Below are 22354 nucleotides of genomic sequence, written 5' to 3'. Positions count from 1 at the left end.
TCACTCTCTCACTTGTGCTGTTTGTGTTGTATTTTGGCAAGAGTTGGTGTTTGTGTGCCGTGTTAGAATGTAATGACCGTGCATTATTCCCTCGTCCATTTGCTTTCAGCAATTCATTGTGTTTGGCAAATGCCTCGCATAGCATTCTCCATAACAACACAATCCCTCCTTTTGTAAAGGTGTACCCATATGAAATGCTCACTGTCGCCAACAGAGGGCGTACTAAGCTCCCGAAGGATGTGGACAGGACGAGACTGGAGGTAAATAGCACTTGTTTTTTTGAATGAACAATATAAACTTTACAACCATAAATGGCCTGGTACAGAATGCTAAATTTCTTAATCAGACAACAAACAAGCATCATAACATAAAAATAAATAAATAAATAAAATAGCAGAGGACAAGTTTTCAGCAAGTTTAAGATTTTCTGTTAGCATTCTTTTTCTTCATTTGTTTCAGTGACAAAAAGTAATGACATAGTTCTTTGAGAAATATGTAGAAATTTGGAAGAATTTTCATGAATCTGTTCTTATGCAAAAAGAACTTCCCAAGAATAATAATTGTGTTCATTGCTAAATTATGTGTTTCATCTTTCAAAAATAAATTTGTATTATTTTATTAAATAATAAAAAATATTGTTTATATAACATGTGTTAATAATTATAAAGTATTATTATTTAAATCACAGAAATTAAATAATTAACAGTATAATATTACTGTTGCAATAATACTACTGTACAGTAAAAAATATCATTTAATAATAGTATTAGTTTTGTTAAATACTCAAACACTTATTAAATAATATTTGTATTTAAATTTATTTAACTGAGTATATTACTGCAATATATTATTATACAGTGAAAAACTGTATTTAATAAAATAATAATATTATTGTTGTTGTTGTACAGTCATATCGAATGGGGGTGAAAGTTCATTTTGCTCTTAGCTGATCACATGCCTGATGACTAATTAATAATTCTTCTCTCCTTATGTATGTGCAGCGTCACTTGACTCCTGAGACATTCTTTGATATTTTTGGGATGGAGATCCACGAGTTTGACAGACTTCCTCTTTGGAAGCGCAATGACATGAAGAAGAAAGCCAAGCTCTTCTAACTAGCTGATTGTGCATGTTTTAATTTATCAGTCACTCACATGATGTATTAGAGCGATAGTCTATTTTTTTCCCCCTTTTTTTGCATCCAATTACATGCACAAAAAAAGTTTTATTTTGCTTTAAAAAGACCACTTTTTATTTCCCCAAATCTAGATATCTTTATCTTTAAATGAGTGAGTGTTTGATTAGAAACAAAATGCGGTGACCCCTAGATGCGAACACACGATCGAGAGGAGCTGATGGTGTGCCTGCGCTCATTAAACCTGCCTCCAGAACCAGAGAGATTTATCCTCCTCCCTCCTGGCCCTCTTGTAAAACAGGACTGTAATTTTTTAGATGGGGATCCGGGGGCTGTCAGCAGGGATCTCCCTCTAAACAGGCCGTTAGGTGGTGGAGGTGTAGGGAGCCCTGGAGCCCCCCTGCTGCTGCGGTCCTAACGAGACCTTTGAAGTGCGTTAAAAGCGGGAAGTGAGAGCTACTGAAGATCCTCCACCTGCGGAGCAGAGCTTCTGGAAGGCATTAGAAACTGAAATCGGCGTCCTGTCCCACCAGCACTCTGCCGCCTCGCCCCATTCTACATGTAAAGTAGCAAGCATGTTCACCATAACCAAAGCCCAAAACAGCACCTGAAATAGATAAGTTCTTTATCCAAAATCCACTAGTCTGATAGCCATAAGAGGCGGTGGTGATTATTATTATTACAATTTAGAAAATTAAACTTCAATTATTTTTAAAATTAATGATTAAATGTCGCCACTAGAGGTCAGAGTCAGATGTGAGACGATAACAACCATCAGCCCACTCTGAATCAGACAATCCGTTTATTGTGACTTCCGGTTTTTCTGCAATATTAAACAGCGTTTTATTTTGAATAAAGCAAGAAAAGCCTTTGAAATGACTGCCTCAGGCTGATGATACACAGGGCAACTTTTTGAGCAATGTTGCCGTTAACGGGCAACCAGGTGAGACACAACCTGGCCCATGACCGATCTAAATTTTCCAGATAGAAATTTGTTACCCATTCTCAATGGACACGTGCCCAAGTAACATTGCTCAAAAAAGGTTGCCCCATGTATCATCAGCATCAGAGGTGTTTCAATACTGCCACTGTGTTGACTTGGGATTGTCGGAGCTGTAGCCATAGCATTTGTGCCAGGTGTAGACTCGATATCAGGGCCGTACCTCTGTCGTTCATTTATATTGCTGCCGAATAATGCTGTTCCCATAGACACTGTCTCGGCTTGCAGATGTATTATGGGTCGCCGTTGGCTATTATTCCCAGCAGTTTCCTGTGTTACTAGCAGGGTTAATGACAGAGAACTAGGACATATTACAGCATTGTGCTTTTATAGTATCACAAAACATATGACTATAACGAGTGTGATTACTAGAAACAGACCTGTATGTCACTTTAAAACAGAATGAAGAGTTGGTTTTGATACCCCTACTGTGTACCTCACCTTTTTCTGTCTTTTTTGAGGGAAAAGATTTGATGAAAATGGTGTATAAGCTCTGCTGAGTAATAAAACTCTGCTTCAGATCATATTGTCTGATGTAGTTATTACTGTGTGGTGCACTTTACATGAAATACAAGCCCCTGTGCCATAAGGGGGCCGTTACAAGTGGGAGGTCTGCCTGTTGAGTCACTTGGAAATCCCTGGGTGCTTTCCTTCATGTTCTCTGCCTGATAAATGTACCCGGTGGTATGACCTCTTTCCCAAAGAACTCTTCTCCCAGGCTCCAGATTCAGTCGAATTCAAAACAAGCCTTGGCACTGTGTTACTCTACAATGGTTCCTCTCTGAATTGTAGAGGTATTTGAGCAAGAGAATGAGTGTTTATTGGTGTTTCTGGTCACCCGTACCACTGTCATCCTCCTGCACAGTAGGAACAGAAAGACACATTTATCCATGTTTGACAGACTGTGACAGACTCATCAGTACAAGAAGATATGCATGAAAGAAATGAGTCAGGTATGTGATCTATTTGCGTTTTACGACCTATTATATAGTATAACCCATTATTGGATGTATTATTATAATAACAAAAACACTACTATTAAATACAAATTATTTTTTATTATTGTTTAAAATGAATTTTACAGTACAGTTTTATTGCCGTTCTATTTATTTCTATTATTTGTTTAATGTCTGTAATTTATTAATACAATTCAATATTTTGAATAATTATCATTAATATTATTAAATACTAATTTTTACAGTAAGATAGTATTGCAATAGTAATACTGTATTATTATTATTTCCCAATTCAATATGCTTATATATATATAATAATAATAATAATATAAGCATATTGAATTGGGGAAATACAAATCCCTCTGCAAAAAGAGGGCTGTTACAAATGGGAGGTTTGCCTGTTTAGTCCTGCTCTGATTTGTAGAATGGAGGTATTTAAGCAAGAAAATACGTGTTTGTTGGTGTTTCTGGTCACCCGTACGATTGTCACCCTCTTGCACATTTTGAACAAAAAAGACGCTTTTTTCCATGTTCAACAGACTGTGACACGGACACACTAGTACCAAAAGATACACGCAAGGTTCCCATCCTGTGGAGCTCATTACCATGCTTGGTTTGATTCGCTTTTTAGGACGCCTATTCATTACTTTCACGATTTCAGATGTTCAGACTTTTGGTTCTGGCAACTCATGCCCGGTTTGTGTTTTGACATCATCCTCATCCATGCCGTCTCGCTGCTGTATCCACTGAACATTTAGGGCGGTTATACACTGGTCTTGAATTTCAGACCCCACAAGCCCTGTCAGTATTTCCTGACGAAAATGTGGCGGTAATGAGGGGCTTCGCCTCAATACGTGCCACCCTGAATGTTCTCAACAGATCATTCCCACACCAAAAACCTGTTTTTTCATGTATAAACTAGACCGAACCTGATTGCTCAGTGTAGGAGTGGTGGAATAATATTATTTCATGACATAACGCTCTCCTCTCGAGGATCCATGGGAGCTCAGAACCGAGTTTGATCAGGTGCCTTGCTATCCCTGACTGAGTGAAAAGCTACACCGACTTGCCAAGGTGGGTTACTATCAACAGTCAGCAAGACAGCGCAGTAGGGCAGAACTTCAGAAGAACATGGATATGAAACTTTCAGACCAGGTATTCCATCTTCTATCCTTTTATCCGCCTGGCGGTCAGTTATTGTGCTCAGTGATGGATAGCATCTCATCGCCCCGTTGCTCCGACTGATGTACTTGGCACATCCTGAGCACCTCTTTGTGTACAAAGACTGTAATGGTGTTTTGTGAGTGTATGTCTATGTGTGTAACATGGGAAAGGTCCTTGAATCAAAAGGCCCCAGTGCTGGGATGGGGCTGAATCAGTGACCCCTGCTCTCTGACTCACAGCTGTGGAATGTTCTTTGTGCTTCAACCAGTAGCAGTCAGGAGGATCTGCCAATGTCTGAACCCACACCATCCAGAGCTGATACACAGCATCCAAACAATGTTCCCACAATGCAACCCTTTCAAGCATCTGAGCGGCATTCCAGATTCTTCATAAATGTGATACCTGTTAGCCTTTGAACTTGAATCTTGAAGTCTGTTCAAAAGCGTATTCCTATTGTTCCTTTTATGCTCCACGAGTTTGAACAATATGACTCCCCTCATTTTTTTTTTCTCTACAAACAAACCTTTAGGAAGCAGACCACCCTCCGTTAGGCCCCCTTCCCACACACGTCTCACAGACAGTTTTTCATTCACACAGCCACAGGATCAGCTGAGTCTGAATACTGACTGGAAACCTGGTAGATTAACTAAGGCTTCCCATACTGACTCAGTTAGAGGGGTTTACCCTGTCGCTCAGACATGAGTAAGCACTGTCGCTCAAAAATATACTTACATCCAGCCTTGATACTGAAAAATGGTGCCTTAATGCACAACATGGTGGGGTTTTCTATGAATGGCAATGACAAATTCATGTCATGAAAAATTTAAGCTGCATTATAGTTCAGGATTCAAAAGAGTGACTGCTACTTATGTGTAATTTTAGCACCACCAGTGTCACAAAAAGAAATTGCAGGTATTTAGGGAAAAAGAACATTTATGACAAATATGTCTATTATATATATATATATTGTTACTCGGTGTGTCCTTTTATATATATATAGGGTGCTGCAGATAAAGTGGGCCACTTTTTTAAAAACGTGTAATTTAGATACCTAGATGTTTTTTTATTTTCTTTATTACTTTTGTTAACTTTAATGTCCAGCTATAATTTTTCAATTTGAATATGGTTCATATAAAGTATTATTTGCATGGTATATACCAATAAACATTTTTAGATCATGCCCTCCAGAAAAAAATATTTTCAGGTAAAGTGGGCCATCCCTAATTTATCAAAAATGATTCTGCATCTTAATTAAAAACACATGATTTATTAACACATATTATCAGACATATTTAACAACATATTTAACAAATCCAAAAATATATAACCTACACAGGTTATGAGTCAAATAAATCATGTGTAAATCCTCATCTCAATTCATTTGTGAAATTCCAAACAACTGAAAGATCATGCTGTGTTGGCATTAAATTTGATTAAATCTGAATATCAGAATATTATCAAAATGAACTCTACAATATGTATGTATGCGACTATAACACAAGCAACAACAAGTAGTCTAAAAAAAATAATAATAGGAACATTTAAAATGGTTACCATATGTGAAAATGTTTTTCTGTCTATGTTCTCTAAACACTTTAAATGAACTTTAATTGTGTCCATATTTTAAAACTTTATATTCTGCATCTACATTTTGCCCCTCTCATCCTTTCTTCATTCCGCAGATTGAACTGAATGCCTCAACATCCTTTCTATTCTCTCTTTCCTTTCTTGCATCTCTGACTTGAATTTCCTGACTGCAGACTCATTTCTGTTTTCTAAAAAAGTAAATTAAACATTTCAACTATAAAATAACCAGTGAATGTCAATTTATTTAATGAATTTGTTTATGATAACTGAAGGTTAAAGGTCAGCCCACTGTACCTGAATCCCACTGGCCTACTTTATCTATCACATTTAGCCAAAGTGGGCATGCAAGTCCTCCTTTGAGGTGTGGCCACACCCACCAGTTTCATATTGCATCAACCAAAACTATTTCATCATTTAGAGAAACTGTGTCCCTTTAATTAAAAACCATTGTTATGCTCTGAAAGTGCAAATCCAATGAGCACAGTACAAATAAAATTAAATGGCCCACTTTACCTGATGGCCCATTTTACCTGGAATATATTACATATTAGTCATATTTTCTCAATATTTTCAGTTTTCAAAGGACTGGTTGTTTAGATCTCTTTAAACACTCATTTTATGAAGATCTCCATCTTTTAAATGGCTGTTCAGAAGTTGGGGGTTTTGAAAGTCTCTTATGCTCACCAACACTGCATTTATTTGATCAAGAATACAGAAAAACGGTAATATTGTGAAATATTATTGCAATTTAATAACTGTTTTCTATTTTAATATATTTTAAAATGTAAGTTAAAGCTGAAATTTCCTAACCCTTACCCTAACTCCAGTCTTCAGTGTGACATGATCCAGAAATCATTCTAATATGCTGACTCAGAAACATTTCTTATTATTATCAGTGTTAGAAACAGTTAAGCTGCTTACATTTTTTGTGAAAACCATGATACATTTTCATTTTCTTTGAAAAACTAAAAGTTCGCATTTGTTTTGTTTTACTGTCACTTTTGATCAATTTAGTGCATCATTGCTGAATAAAAGTGTTCATTAAAAAAAAAGAATGCATTTTTAAACACAGTGTATATAAATAATTGGTTGCATATTGGAAATTGACACGCTCTGTATATGCATCACCATATTATGTTAAAAGGGAAATACCACTGACCTACTTACATGCTAAGAAAACAGACACAGCATATAACAAATTGTGATTTATACGCATCTAATCCCCTAGTTCACAGAAAAGGACTTGACAGGGAAGTGTAGAGATGGAAAGTTCTTGCAAGCCCTTGGGGTTTGATGGAGGGGTCAGCTTCTCAGAGCATGTGACTCCCATTCACCCAGTTCACAGTCAGGAAAGGGTTCTCACACTCGCTGACCAATTGACACAAAGATATAATGATGTTCCTAAAGTAATTGTCCTTATCTACAGCAAACAGGTTTGGTTGGGCTGTAAATATACCTGTCAGGTTTATGCAGCTGCTGTGGTGGACCCCTAACCTGTCCAGACTAACCTGTCCCCCTAACCTGTATAGGTATGTTTTGTGTACTCGAAGGGAGGGACAAGAAGTAAATAAACCTGTTCACCCCTCACAGGCAGGTGTACTGAATTTAAAGGAATAGTTCACCCAAATGACGTAATCGTTTACTCATCCTCAAATTGCACCAAACATGCATTTCTTTTTTTCCATCAGTAACCAAACAGTTGCTGGTTCCTGTTAACTTATAGGGGGAAAAATCTGCAACTGTGATATTAAAATTGCTTTTACTATTTTCCACTATTTTGCAATAGTAATCCAGATTATATTATGTTCTTTATGCATTGCATGCCCTAAACAATTGGGTTGTTTTATCTTAATTGCCCAATGTATATAGTTCATTTAATTCAATAAGTAGCCTAATCTAATCTTGGATAGCTAGTGAAGCGGAATAATTACACAATGCTTTAGGCTTAAAGTCAAAATTACGAATAGGCCTATCTAATATCCCCTTAATGCATTACAAGGGCTTTCAAACTGGGGCCCGGGGACCAGTAAGAAAAAGAGTGTAAAAATATAAAAACATATAAATAATAACAAATAAAAATGAAATAAATAAATAATGTGATATTTTCTAGATAATTTTACATATAAATAATAACAAATAAGAACGAAATAAATAAGTAATGTAATATTTTCTAGATAATTTTAGGTATATTTATCATATTAATCTATATATTTTATGAAAATATATCTAGCTGCATTTTAAATTTTAGGATGAGGATGATTGTATTTTGGGGCACATGTATACAACAATAATAATTTACTACCAAAACCAGTTCATAAGAAAAAAAGAAGAAAATATTTTGTATTTTATATTCCTGCATATACTTTAAAGGTACTGTAGGCTATGCTCACTGAAATGTATTCAGATATACTCAAGCTTATAAATAAATAGGCTATTACATTGTGCTTAAGTAAGAATATACAGCTCTTTGAAAGAATATTGAAAGTTGTGTTAAGCAATGACGTGCGCCAGAGGAGGCGCGGCAGTCGCGCGACAGACAGAGGCGCATCTGAAAGAGCTGTAGTAGAAGAGGAGAGGATAACACCAACATCTCATCACATCACATCAGAATCAGCCTGAGGAATCGGGACTGACCAAGAAAACCTGACACAGACCAGTCTGGACTGATCTGCTTCATACAAAGACAGCAGACGGTCGGGAAAGTCTTCTTCGCGCGTGTGAAGAATGGATAAGCACAAAGGTAAGTGGAATGATAATATGAAGTTTATGGCTCGGAGTCTGTTTGCATGGTGTCATGTCTCGTATTCACACATATTCCGCTGTAAACAACTTTAAACCTTTGCGATGTTTTCCAATCCTCAACATTTGAGATAACGGATCGTGGGAAACTGGGAGATCGCTCTCCAGAGGGATGCAACAGGAGGAAATTGAGTTTCCAGGGAAAGTTGACTTTTCAGTGCGCTCGTTCATTGATTTCTCCATCTCTGTGTGTTTCGCATTCCTCCTCAGTATTAGTATACGATTTCTGAATGCAAAAATAAACAAGCATTTATTAGAGACGCAAGCAAGAGACTCTGTCCAGTAGCAACAATTGTTCTTCCAGAATTCTTTGGATTCCTGTGGTTTAAGCTTTTTTGTATGCATAGGAATGCAGAGCCCTAATATTGTATGACTAAACTGAGATAAGAGTCTTCTCTATGGGAGGAACAGCAGCTTTTGTGCAAACCGATGTTTCTTTCTGGAAATGTTTCTGAAAGAATATTCATCAGTTCAGCAGTCCTAGATTGAACATGTCTAATAGCCTACTAATAATAACAATCCAACACTAATGATCATCTATAATGTAGTAGCAAGTAGCTATTAGATTGACTTGTTAAAACCATACTTCTTGGACACTGTGGAAAGAGGTGTTTGAACATTAAAAACCTCTGTACCACAACAGACAAAGGCTTTCACTTCATAATTCCACTTCCTGTGCTGTGCAGACTTAAGTTAGTGAAGTAGACTATTTGGTCGGGTTTTGGTTTAACTCAAAGCTCTATTATCTTACCAGTTCTTGGTATTTGCATGACAGCCTCCGTACTATTTTGACTGAATATGTCACTTCACTATTCCAGTCTGTCTAACCCTAACGCTAATATTAGTTTAAATTGATTCATGAATGAGAAATATCACTGATCTTTCAGTATTCAGCATACTTAAAAATTCTAATATGTCTAGCTGAAATTGTATCGTAAGTGTGCTGTAATGCTTGTTTTACTGGGATAGATCACTCAAAATGAACGTTATATCTTAGTTTTCTCGTCCTTATGTCATTCCAGTAGGATTTCAATTTTTCTGTGGAACACAAAAGGAGGATATTGACAGGATGTTCTTACTATGTTTTTCCAAATAATGAAAGTGAATGGCGATCAGGGACTGTCAAGTTCCAAAAAAATGAAACAGTCAAGCTCTTTCATGTTAGGTGGATTCTGATTGGCTGTCTGTTTATATTGTTCATCAGCTGGAAAAAAAAAAAAAATGTTCTGAAAGTGATTTCAGCAATATTGTTCCTCTGTGTTGTTGTCTTCATACAGTAGCTGTGGTGTGAACGTCCGTATTCTCGTAGAATTTAGGCCCGTTTACACCAAAAATGATCATTATAAGGACAACTATCCACATCAGCAGACTATAACATTGTATTTATTATTTGTTGCCTGCCTCTTTAAATCCTCACACTCTTTAAAGTCAAGTGGACTCTGATTGGCTGTCTTTGGTTTTATTGTTCATTAGCTGGAAATCAGCTGGAGAATGATTCCAATGATATTGTTCCTCTGAGTTGTTATTGTTATAGTTGTGTTGTGAACTATTATTAATACGTCATAATTATAGTTATCGTGAATGGCGTGAATGGGCCTTAACTCTATATTCTTCTTTGTAAAATAGAGAGGAACAGTGCTGAAATTTATATTTTTATTTACAGAAAATTTCCCCTTCAATCTCAAGCACGTGCATATTCAAGTTTGGCAATTTTTGACAGCCCCAGATTCATTTGCATTGTATGCTAAAAACAGCATCCACATTCTGGTAAACAATACCATAACAAGTAAATGATGACAGAATGAACTACTCCTTTAATTACCAGGCACGTGTGACTTGATTAAATGTGGTGAGACTCTTTTGCACACTGTGGTTTAATGGCAGCATTGTGTTGGTAAATGCTGCAGTTGTTGTGGTTAGACATCTATGAGGCCATGCCTCTTTGTGAATTTTGTTTTTGTGAGATAAGACATATAGGGAGGGAAGGAAGATAGAGGGAGGAAAATAGGATAGGGGGAGGAGGGAGATGGCATTTTGAGGAGTATTGCATCATTTCTCCCATGATAAAACACTGAGTGGGTGACATATTTTCCTAAGTCATATGATGCTTTGTTTGTGCGTAGCATAATAGAGTAGAGACAAGATCTGTAATGCTATTATTTACATAATGAGAATTCATGGGATTGACTCACAGAACTGTGTAGATGACATGAACATGCATGTTTTGAGTTCAGGATATAGCTTTGGCTTGTGGTTTTGGATAATGCAGTGCTTTGAGCCTCAGAATTCACAGTTAGTATCGCAAAACTGTTGATTCTGGCATATTTGGTGTCCCTTTTACATGAAAATGCTTTTGTGTGGATATTTGAGCCTGTGAACCTGAACTAAGAGGCTTAGTTCAAACTCTTGTTCCCTGTTTATTGCTGTGATGCAATAGCAGGGTGTGTTAAAGATAAAAGATAAACAGGTGAGAGCGTGTAGAATTTCAATAATGAGATGAAAAAGTAATCTAAATCCGATAGGTACCCAAATGTACCCGAATAGAGTATTTAAACCCGTGCTCTTTTCTTATCCCTCCGGTTTCCTCCTTTCCCGCCTTGAGTTCTCTCTTCAAAGGGAGCCCGTGGAACCAGATCTCACCCTTGAGGTCCGGCATGATACCAGCATGTTTCCGGACCCACCCACGGGCTCCGCCGCCTGGGCCTGCGCTCAGAACGTGTCAGCGTTCCAGAATGTTGCCGGAGACACAGGGACGTCTCGTGCATCTTAATAAAGACAGCCTGCGTGCTGGAAGCAGCTCCAAAGGCGTCCCAGAATGAGAGATCAGCACTTTTTCAAAACAGGTCTTTGAGTTCATGCCCTCATTACGCTCACTTCTGAAGAGAGTCAACAGGGAAGCAGCACGCTTATTAGTAAACGGAGAGAGCACAGTGGAGCTGAAATACTGAGAAAAAGAGCCAGGACTCAGCACTTTTCCCGGGATCGGCCTGGAAAAGAGTCGGGTTCCGGAAGGATAAATCTGATTCATTTTCTCCATAAAGAAATTTATTTGAACAAAAGTAAACCCGTCAGGACAGACCTACAGTGAGTTCTGAGGTTTTTAAGCAATGATATATGCTTCTGTATGTTCTGAATCAGCCAGTTCTTAGAATTCTCTCCTTTAGGGTAGTTGCTGTTACCAGGGAAATGTACAGGCAACATGCCAAAAGACTGTCCACTCCCATGAAGTGTTGGAAATGATGTAATTGAGTCAGCCAATCGTATATAATATATATATATATATAGAGAGAGAGAGTTTATTTGCAAAAACAGATAATTTTCAACAATCATGTTCTTTATTATGTTTTTGTTGTGTTTTATTGTGTTAGTTAGATGTATTTTTTTGTTATTTTTTAACCAAAATCAAAATAATGCAACTGCAGTTTGATTGAGATTAATTGGAATGCACAATGAAAAAACATGATTTTTGAAAAAACTTATCGGTTTTTGCAAATGAACTCTTCATATATATATATATATATATATATATATACTGTATATACACACAAAGCTTTTGTAACATTATAAATGTCTTTACTGTACTGTCACTTTTGATCAATTTAATACATTCTTGCTGAATAAAAGTAACTTTTGAACCTTTTTTTTTTTACGGTAGTGTTTAATGTTACAACTTTCTATTCATCAAAGAATCCTGAAAAACAACAGTTTTCAACATTGTTAATAATAATAAATGTTATTTCAGCACCAAATCAGAATATAAGAATGATTTCTAAACAATCATGAGACTGGAGTAATGGCTGCTGAAAATTCATCTTTGCCGTGACAGGAATAATTTGCACAAGAGCCTTATTTCAAAAACATGAAAAAATCTTTGAACTTTTGTGTGTTGCATTTTTTATTTATTTTTTTGCATTGAATCAAAACTGATGTTGTGATTTGTCTTGGAGCTGGTTGGTTTGGTTCAAAGCTGAGAAGTCTTTATTGAGGAATTTGTTGAAATCCCAATGGAGAAATGAATGGGAAAAATACTTCCGGAAACCAAGACTGCTGAAAAGTGGGTGGTCACTGTTGCACTTTTTTAAACAGACTTGCAGAGAACTCCAAGTTTCCCCTGAATGGTTACTGCTCTGACTAAACTGGGCTCTCAAATTGGTCGTGTTTAGAGTGTAATCTGTGCAACAATGCTATCACAATATCTGTGTTTAAGGGTGGTTAATTCAGGCGTGGAGGTTGTGATTTTGAGATGGCTTGATAATTCCATGCTTATCTCTTCGCAGGAGTGTCAGATGTGATTTGTCCACGGTTAAGATTACAGCCCAGCATGCTGTTGTCAAGTCTGAGCCGGCTAAATAATGCAGTTGATCTGGTTGCAATTGTGAGACAGTGCTGTTTCAGATCCTCTCTTACTCAAAGTTTGAGACTTATGATGAAGTCAAAACAAAGACACATTTTGTTGTTGTTATTGTTTTGGTTAGGCCCTGACATCTTGTTATGACTATTGCGGTACAAAATTTCGAAATTGAGCGAATGTACGTTCTGCCAACAAAATATATAACGGTATAACTTGCATCATCATTCGTTAGAAGTCAATCATAGCGAGACAGAGTAGACGCCAACTGCTGCTGGCTGAGCTGTGTGTTTGAAGTCTTATCTGTGTATGATTTCAACGGTATGTCCATTTTCCAAGTTAGTGTCACTTTGTTTCTGTATCGCCATTCAAATATTCCTCTCTCGTGACAGTGTAATGGCAAGAAAATGGTTTGAATTTGGTCCCCTAGATTTGACCCATGTTAATGTCCTTTCAGTGGCCAGCAGAAGAGAAAGATTAAACAGTGTGGACTGAGCCCCTTCAATCAGGCTTGTCATCACTCATTTATCCTCCACTGAAACGATGAGGTCAGAGGCTGTGTTGCCGAGTGAAACAGAGGTGAGCCAATCAGTGGCTGGGCTGGGAGAGTTACGCTAACGTGTGTAGCCAGTGGAAAATTGACGTGTCACCTGTTTTGGAATATTTTACAAGGCCATCATCTATACCTGCTTATAAAAATGAAATTATAACATTAATGCAATTTTTATGTAACCTATGCTTGATTAGGGTTAACGTTCGTTTTTTTGTCCGGCATCCATTAGCATTGTTGGCCACATTGTTCCTTTGCCCTCGACAGGATGATAAACATACTTACATAATGAAATGAGTTTGGGAACGTGCTCATTAAAAATGAGTTTTGCAGCTTCTAGTCTGTGTTTCTGAGGTCATCTTCACTAACATTTAAAAGCAATAAGCAATTAGACTCTTATGGTCACTAAAACTGCCTCTATTTAATTAAGAATACTGTAAAAACAGTAATATTGTGAAATATCATTACAATTTAAAATTAATGTTTTTTATTTCAATATATATTGAAATGTAATTTATTCATGTGATGGCAAAGCTGAATTTTAGCAGCAATTACTCCAGATTTCATTGTCACGTGATACAACTGAAATTCTGATTTGGTGATAAATTTCTTATTATTATCAATGTTTATTATCAATGTTGAAAACAGTTGTGCTGCTTAGTATTTTTGCAGAACATTTTTTCAGGATTCTTTTGATGAACAGAAAGAAAGAACAGCAAAAAAGTACATTTCTTTTGTAACATAATTACTGTCACTTTTTGAATAATTCAATGCATTCTTGCTAAATAAAAGTATTATTTTCTTAAAAAAATAAAATAAAATAAAAATCTTATAGACCTCAAACTATATATGTGAGTGTACTTCTGAAAGTTGACATAATAAACTATTAGCAATTAAAGCCTAAATATTCTCTTCCAGGAAAATGGACCAAAAATATTAATGACTCATTTTGTACACAGGGGTGTATACAAAATTTTTGCCAATAGCAAGTAGCAAATCATGCTTTTGCTGGGCTATGATCTTAGCTAAAGACTTTTGGCTCTAAAAAAAAAAATAGCACCATAATGTCTTGTTTTAATTGGAAACATTTCAACACTGAAAGGAAAACAGTTGAATCATTTCAGGGGATCTTTAAAGTGACTCATTCCATATGAAATTGCACTAAATACGATAGGTTATCACTGGATTTGTTACTAAACCATTTTCCTGACAACTTTAAAACTCGGTCAACATTCATGCATGTAAATGAAGTTAATCTTTGACATTTTACAAAACATTTGGCATACAGGCTTTTTCACAATATCAGTGTTCCAGTGTAAATATTAAAGAAATGTAAGCACGCAAACTTAGATAAAAAAGTTGCGTAAGAAGCACTCCATAGAATAACAAATTCGCAATATATATATATTTATATTTCACTTATTTTTGTAAGAGGGTGGTGTGTGAATAATAGTGTTCCTGTGGCTCGTTGTAGAGAGGGACTCGTTCACACGGATGAACTCAGTCCCAATTCAAATTAAATAATGCTGCATGCGAAACTGTCACTGGCGCTCTAACACAGTTATTAATTATTATCATCTGTGCAGCAAATGTCAATCAAAGAGAAGATACTATATCTCTTTAAGTCTGAAGGGACGCCGCTAATGAATGCATGCCTGTGTTGAAGAGGAACAACGTAAACAAATAAACCATAGTCAAGGGATATATTTCTAAGTTCAACTACGATCACAGCCAAAACCCATAAGCAGCACAGCAGAAATATGTGTGAGAAAGCAGCAGACTAGGGGAGTTTTTGTGAGTTTAAATCAGTGTCTTTTGTGTCTGTAGACAGTTAGAAAAGAGAAATGGGAGCGACTTGGTGTAGTTTCTTTTTTCTTTTTAATTAAAATGCAACAACAGATTATTAAAGTCAACATGAAATACAATTTTTTTTTTCTTACTTCTTACCTAATGCACGTTTTTGCTCTTATCGTGCATGTTTTATTCATGCACATTTTTACCAAGACCTTTGTCTTTTTGATCTTTTATCAGAGTGTACTAGCTTTCTCCACCTCTGAAACAACTTCCCATTTTGGCACATTGACAAGACATAATTTGGCTACACTGCTACTGAATTAGTTTTTTTGTTTCAGTTTTAGACGTTTTTGCAATTTCATTTTATTTCATTTCATTTAATTCAGCAAAGTGATTTAAAAAATAATAATAATTTAGCTTTTAATTTAATTTAATTTGACCTTATTTCAGATTTATTTCAATAAAGAAAGTGAATTTTAATAGTTTTAGTTTTTTTTTTATGTGGTGTACTCAGGGTGTAGGCATTAGATGACACAGCAAATGTCTCTATAGTGTTGACTCTATGAGATAAGATTCAATGCCCAGGGCAGTTTAGTCATGTTTAAAGGTGTTGCAGTGTTTTTCAGAAAAAATGATGATGTGGTGCATAGCTGCACCCACACATGTTTTTATAGCTTTCACTGCTGTTATTACTGTAAAGATTCTGTGGCTCATGTTCAGTGTGCATCAGAAGCATTCGATCAGAGACCAGACAGATTTAAATCATCTGGTTCACCTTATCATATGTTCTCATCCATGTCCTCATCAAAAAGACTAGTAGCCTGAGTCAATTTAATGTGGCTAAACTATGCTTTAGTATATTTAATACAATCTCAGAAACTTTGAAACATGATTATCCATGTTAGCAGTTTTTCCATCCAGGAGGTTGTGTTGTTCTCTTGTGAATTTTGGCAGATGGTTTAAAGACGCTGCTCTTCTTTGTGCATTATTGTACAATAGGGATGTATATGGCCGTGGGGCCCTGCAGACCTCATCCATAACTCGTTCTCGCTCTGAACTTGTGATTATAAATGGTCCAGACAAAAGAAAACATTTTGGCTCCGTTTGATAAGGAGTAATTGTAGGAAATGGAATTTGTATTCCAGTTTTTTCTGAGCAATCTGATTTTCTGTTGCCAGTGCTGCTGATTGCTCAATCTAAATAAACTGAAAGGCATAAAGTGGAGCCAGTGGGCCAGACCATAATGCAGCAATCCTTGGCTGAGACATATACAGTATTAGGCCATATGTAGTAACATTTTAACTTGTTGTTGGCTAATAGATGAATGTTAAAGTGCATGGGTGTGATCAGGATTAGGCTGGAACGTGACAGATTATGTTTTAATTTATGTAGTACAGAATTCCATGTAATTGATGCAATTTTACTGAGTTTACTGTGCATTTGGGTGTGCACATATACCGTATATATTTGTTTAAGTAGAGATTCTTTGTGGTTGTGTTGGGATTGAGAGGAAAAGAAGCCAGACTATTGCGCTGTCTCATTGGACATGATGAAACCAGTGAATAATTACCTCTTTATTTCTAGTGGCATTTAAAGGAGCATGTATGTTTTTGTGTGAAGGCTGTTCTGATTATGTAGCGATTTTATGTTTACTGGCAAAAAAATCATCAATTAACAGAGTTCACTGTGTTGTCTTTGCTGTTAATGCTGAGTTTACAATTTTTGTAGCATCTAGGAAACAGATGTAATAGATTTAAAATAGATTTTGGTTATTACTTTAGGTCGGGTTGGAGTAATCAAATAACATTTGGGTGATCAGAAACTGGCAGCCCAGTTAGGAGAGCTAGAAATGTTAGATATAACTGGTAAGTGAAGATTTTGGCAGAGTGGATTGTCATAATGTAATTCAGACTTTGCAAAGAGGCTGTGTTTGAACTATGAAGCAGGTATATCAGTCACCACAGCAAAACCGAAGTACAGTGAGTTTTGTGAGCAGAGAACAGTGTAGTTTCTCGTTTCACATGCAAAAAGGAGTGTTTACAGAGTGTTATGGTTATAGTAGCAGAAAAACAGCATTTTTAACTCGAAGGGTCAGGGTGGATGGAAAATGGTCATGAAAAAATAAATTATGACTTAACTTTAATAAATAGACCTCAGGGGAAAAATAAATCATAAAAATGAATTATATGATCCCTTTAGAATAGCAAACGTTGTCATAAATGTACATATACTTTAAAAATATTTTTTAAACGTTTTATTTTCATTTTTGAGAGAGTGATTTTTTCCTTAACAAGAGCTAGTAGTAATTATTAAAATGCATTTACTTAAAATCTCAGGCCACTGTATAGCACAGATCCATCTTTGGCTTGTGTATTGTTTATGCAGCACGCATATTGACCAATGTGACATTTAGCTTGTTCTTTCAAGAGGTATACAACATATTGGCGGTTCTGTACTGCTTTTCTGTGGTCTCAAGATGGTTAGTGTCATCTGTTCCCTTTAAACAAGAATAGAGAATGCTATGCAACAGCAAACACTAAAAAACATGCCACCACTGTGGTGATCGCCCTCCCACATGGCTGACAGCCCGTCATTTTAGAGATTGAGGGTTTGACTCTGGAATCAAATAAATGATGTGCTATGACACGTCGCCTTGAGCTGAGCTAAGTATATGAGCCACAGCTGGAGCCGGGCTGTATTTTAAGTGTCAGACAGGAATTGTCTTTAAAAATCAAACCACTTAGGACACTAACGCAAGCCAGAGCAGCATCAAAATGCTCCTCGTCCACTCGATTTAAACTTGTGTTTATTATCCCAGCTCTGATACAGCAAACGCTCTGTGGCTTTGATTCTGGGAAGAGCGGTGCTTAACCTTACAATTTACCATAAGCATGTGTCTAAAATCAGTTCGAAAGGCATTCAGAAAGAGGAAGACAAACAAGCACAGCGTCAATGTGCGCAATATCAGCTGGTTTTATTGAGGTCTTCCTCGTTCCACCAAACACTTGCTCTCCGTATCAGCTGCAAAAAAATAATTTCTTTGTCTAGCTGCAATCTGAAAAAGTCCAGAAATAGTGTAGGGTTTACAAGACACCTTTATTTGCAATCATTGTTTGTCCTGGAAGAAGGAAGTGTTTTTATTTTTACATCAAAAGAAATCCCCTCTCTGCTAGACAGGTACCGTCAGCACTGAGATCTTTCTTTGTGCTTATACTTCCTTCAGTCATAGAGAAATTGTTGATCATTTTTATATTTTGTGAAGCTCTGCTCTTTTAGTCAGTGACTGTCGTGTGGTAGACAATCTAATGCTTCACTGTCAAATCCAGGTTTCATTACTCTGAGGAAGTGTGAGTGGTTCCATTGCTTAGGGATGTGACATGCTCATTCTCACCGTTTGCAGTGTTTAATGGGCTCGGGGCCAAAATGTAACCCACGGAAACTCAGCCCTCGTTGGACTAGAGTCAGCTGACTCCACATTCCCATGGTCCCTCCAGAGAAGGGCATCGAAGTCAATCTCTGAAAACACACGGCAGAGAAAATGTTTGGACAGAAGCTCAGCTGAGCATCATGGGAAGAGAATACATGATAGTTTTAAAGGGATAGTTCAGCTGAAAATGTAAATTCTGTCATCATTTACACATCCTCTTGTCGTTCCAAACTCCAAACATGTACGACATTGTTTCTTCTGTGGAGCAGAAAGATGTTTATAAAAAGGTGTCAGTGTTTTTGTTTTTTCAATACAATGAATGTCAGTGGTGTCCAGTGTTGTGTTAAAACCCCATTGTCTTTCATTGTATGGACAAAAACAGTTGGAACATTCTCACCAATTTTTTTTTTTTTTTTGAAGTTACTTAATTCTTTTTTCTTTTTTTTTTTAATCTACAGATCTACAGATGTGATATTTGAATTTAAAAAAGCATGTTGTAGGCCATTCTTTGTGGGTGAGAAACCAAAGAAACGTGAATTCTTGTGAACACAGTGTTGGTGCTAAGTAAAGCCACAAGCTGTTTTGGAAATATTTGACTGTATGTGTTATAACCACATTTTATGCACAAATTCCTACAAATAGTAATGCCATCAACTTTGCATCAAATTTGATATGTCATTATAATCACAAAGATTAACTATAAATATCAGCATATATGGAATATATTAAGTGCATATTGAGCACTGAACACACTAATATGTTATGTCCAGTGAGCTTGTTTGTTTGTAAGTGATTTTATCTTTCATACAGAAGGAGTTCTTCTCAGGAGTTATTTATGCATGCAGAGATGTTATCTGCCTCTGAGGAGGTGGCTAGGAATGTTTGATTAAATCATGCCTTTCTAAGCTATGACTTCCTATTGTGTTAAACGCTTAACATGTCTTGAAGCACGCCTTACTCTCACAATAATTGCAGTGATGTTACTATTCCCATTGACTTAGTAATAATAGTCAGTTCTTAAAATATAATTAATAATTGACACTTTCATCAGCGTGTATAACACTTATCTTGATAGGTGGTGTTGGTTTTACACTATGAATGCAAAGTAGGAAACCTACTCTGCAATGAAACCAGTGTCGCTGCTTGAAATTTCAAGTCAGCTATCCTTAAATGAATGTCATTCAGCTCATTGTGCATGCTATAGATAATTGATTGTCTGCATTAGTCATCACAGTGAGTAATGCAGTGTTACTTTAATTATTTGATGACATTCATTCTTCTCTTTCTATCGTCCAAATAGCAGATCATCTGAGTAGAGACGCTGCTTCTGGAGAAAGACAGATGTTACCTAGTGTTGCATCACTTTACTGAATTGGGCCTGTCCTTTTTTAAAACCAGGGCAAAAGCACTACGGTTCCACAGTAGAGGAACGTAAACATACAGGCTACGAGAAAAACATCAACATTGGTTGAGTAGTTTTATAGGTCATTGCACTAGATTACAAACTAGAGAAGTTTATATGTAACCAGTAAGGAAAGAGAGGGTGCATCATAAACATAGTCACAACTGAAGGGTTTTGACAGCAAAGTCCCTGGCACCCCTTTATTTCCGACTATACTACCAGTACAGTATAGCATTGAGTGAAATATAATATTTTATATATAGTGAGATGGCAGTGAGATGTTTCACATCATAGCTGTTTGTACTTCCTGTATTTTGCTGTTGCCCAGTTAGCATCCGGGGCCAGAACTTTCCCTTTTAGAAGATGCTGATTACTATTTATAAAACATTGTATAATCCATGTGCATGCTCAAAAATGGGTCACTACAAGTCTCATCTCTCATCCTCAACACATTGTAGCATTACATAAATGTCATATTTGATCCCGCCGTTGAAATTTTAAGTATGATGACCAAATATTTAAATGAACAGGAGAGTGACTTTTAGTAAGTTAACCAACAACCAGCACTCACTCATTTGTAGTTTATACCACAAAATGAAGACAAATAGCATATTTTTATATGACTAAATGAAATGCAATGTGGCAAAGAGGAGTTTATAACCTAATGTGGAGTTTTGATGTGAAGTAAACAACACATGATAATCCATACTTTTGGTTTCATTTCCTTTTTTGAGCTCTTTTCCAGTAAGGTCTATTCTGTTATAAGACAATGTTATTCACAAGCAAAGTATGGCCTTCACAGTGGGAAGCCCCGTTTGCTGTTGACACCTGGAGGGTCTGTGGGTAGAGTGACAAACCCTCCCCATTCAACCCATTACGTGTTCTTGACCTCAACCTGTTGTGAAATATATTCATACAGACACAAAAGACCAAATAGTACGGATGTCGTCAACAATTACCATCACATTCAGATGTTAGCTACTTGGTTTAGTGTGTGTATTATATATAGTAGTTCAGATTCAGATAGCTCGCTCTTGAGATCAGAGAAGCACAGCCTGTGGCTTTTACAGGAACAAGTGGTTCATCTTTGTGCTATTAACCATTAGTAATTTCAACGTATTAAGCTATACATATTTACTGTGACTAATTTGTAATCAGCATGAGAGGTATTTACTGGGGGTGCTCCGATCAGGATTTTTGAGGCCGATCGCGACCACAAAAAGCAGTATCTGCCGATTCCGATCACCGATACCGATCTTTTTTAAAGCCATATTTTTATCATGTAGAATTATTTGTATTGATACTCCAATCAGTAATTTAAGGCATTTATTCTGTGCCTGAATTTCATTTTTGAAAATGGGGGGAATTCCCCTCTTAAGTGACTCTTGTGAGAGAGGATTTTTTGAATGAGGGGTGGAGGGAGGCATTTTTTCAAAAATATACTTTTATCTCACCTAAATGTTTGATCATGCATTTTTGTTTTTACAATCGTGCAGTTGTTGCAGAAAAGCTTACCCACAGCACAAGCCTGATTTCACACAGGAGTCCACTGCTGATCCATCTGTTTACCACAAACACAACATTTATCCATTATTTTGAATTCAAATCCAAACATTGTTACTGAAAATGCTTTTTCATTGTGATTCTTTTTTTTTCCTGCGGTTCATAAAGAACTTTGCTTTCCATACTTCCACGAGTGCCATCTATTATTTCCTGATTTATCTAAAAGTGCTCTTTTTCTTTAAACCTAGCCAAAAAGCCATGTGTTGACTGTGAAACACAGTAGACTTTAATTATATGCATTTATAGTGTAATTACTACATTTTCGTGTCAATCCATGTAAATATTTACAGCAAACAATGCGCTGTCACTTTAATTCAGTGCATGCAGTACAGCAAAGATAGACTTGGTACGGAAACGATTGCTGCACTGCTGCAGACGCACCACTACTGGACCACAACTGCGTGCAGTGTTAACGCTCTGATCCGTTAACATGAGCGCAGAAAAAATACACACCGCATACGCACTGCAAACGGAGTATAATGTCAAGCTGGCGTCATGTGTGTGCGCTTCGAGCGTACAGTCTCCAGGAGAGCATGCTAGTGCTGAATGGTTAAACACTGGCAAGAATTAACAAAAAAAGCAATTTATAAACTTTAACAACGATGCGACACTGCCTCTATTGTGCAAGT

The 22354-nt window shown here is 36.6% G+C and overlaps 2 protein-coding genes across 3 annotated transcripts in view; both read left to right on the top strand.

The window, feature by feature from the left end:
* Positions 1 to 2659, top strand: part of ablim1b (actin binding LIM protein 1b) — an 82042-nt gene extending 79383 nt beyond the window's left edge. The window contains exons 25-26 of the mRNA XM_058794279.1: positions 180 to 260; positions 1002 to 2659. Coding sequence (XP_058650262.1) covers positions 180 to 260; positions 1002 to 1115 — 195 coding nt within the window. The 3' untranslated portion in view covers positions 1116 to 2659. The remainder of the gene's footprint in view (positions 1 to 179; positions 261 to 1001) is intronic.
* A 5711-nt stretch (positions 2660 to 8370) lies between these two features.
* The window catches only part of afap1l2 (actin filament associated protein 1-like 2), a 40187-nt gene continuing 26203 nt past the window's right edge, over positions 8371 to 22354 (top strand). The window contains exon 1 of one of the 2 annotated variants that reach the window (XM_058793447.1): positions 8371 to 8582. In XM_058793447.1, the coding sequence (XP_058649430.1) occupies positions 8567 to 8582 (16 nt within the window). In that variant the 5' untranslated portion in view covers positions 8371 to 8566. The remainder of the gene's footprint in view (positions 8583 to 22354) is intronic. The other variant, XM_058793446.1, reaches the window with a different exon arrangement.

This window comes from Onychostoma macrolepis, chromosome 12 (assembly GCF_012432095.1).
Source record: "Onychostoma macrolepis isolate SWU-2019 chromosome 12, ASM1243209v1, whole genome shotgun sequence".
In the NCBI taxonomy this organism is placed as follows: domain Eukaryota; kingdom Metazoa; phylum Chordata; class Actinopteri; order Cypriniformes; family Cyprinidae; genus Onychostoma; species Onychostoma macrolepis.
Note: the sequence above shows the minus strand (reverse complement) of the source record. Positions and strands in the feature narration are given on the sequence as shown.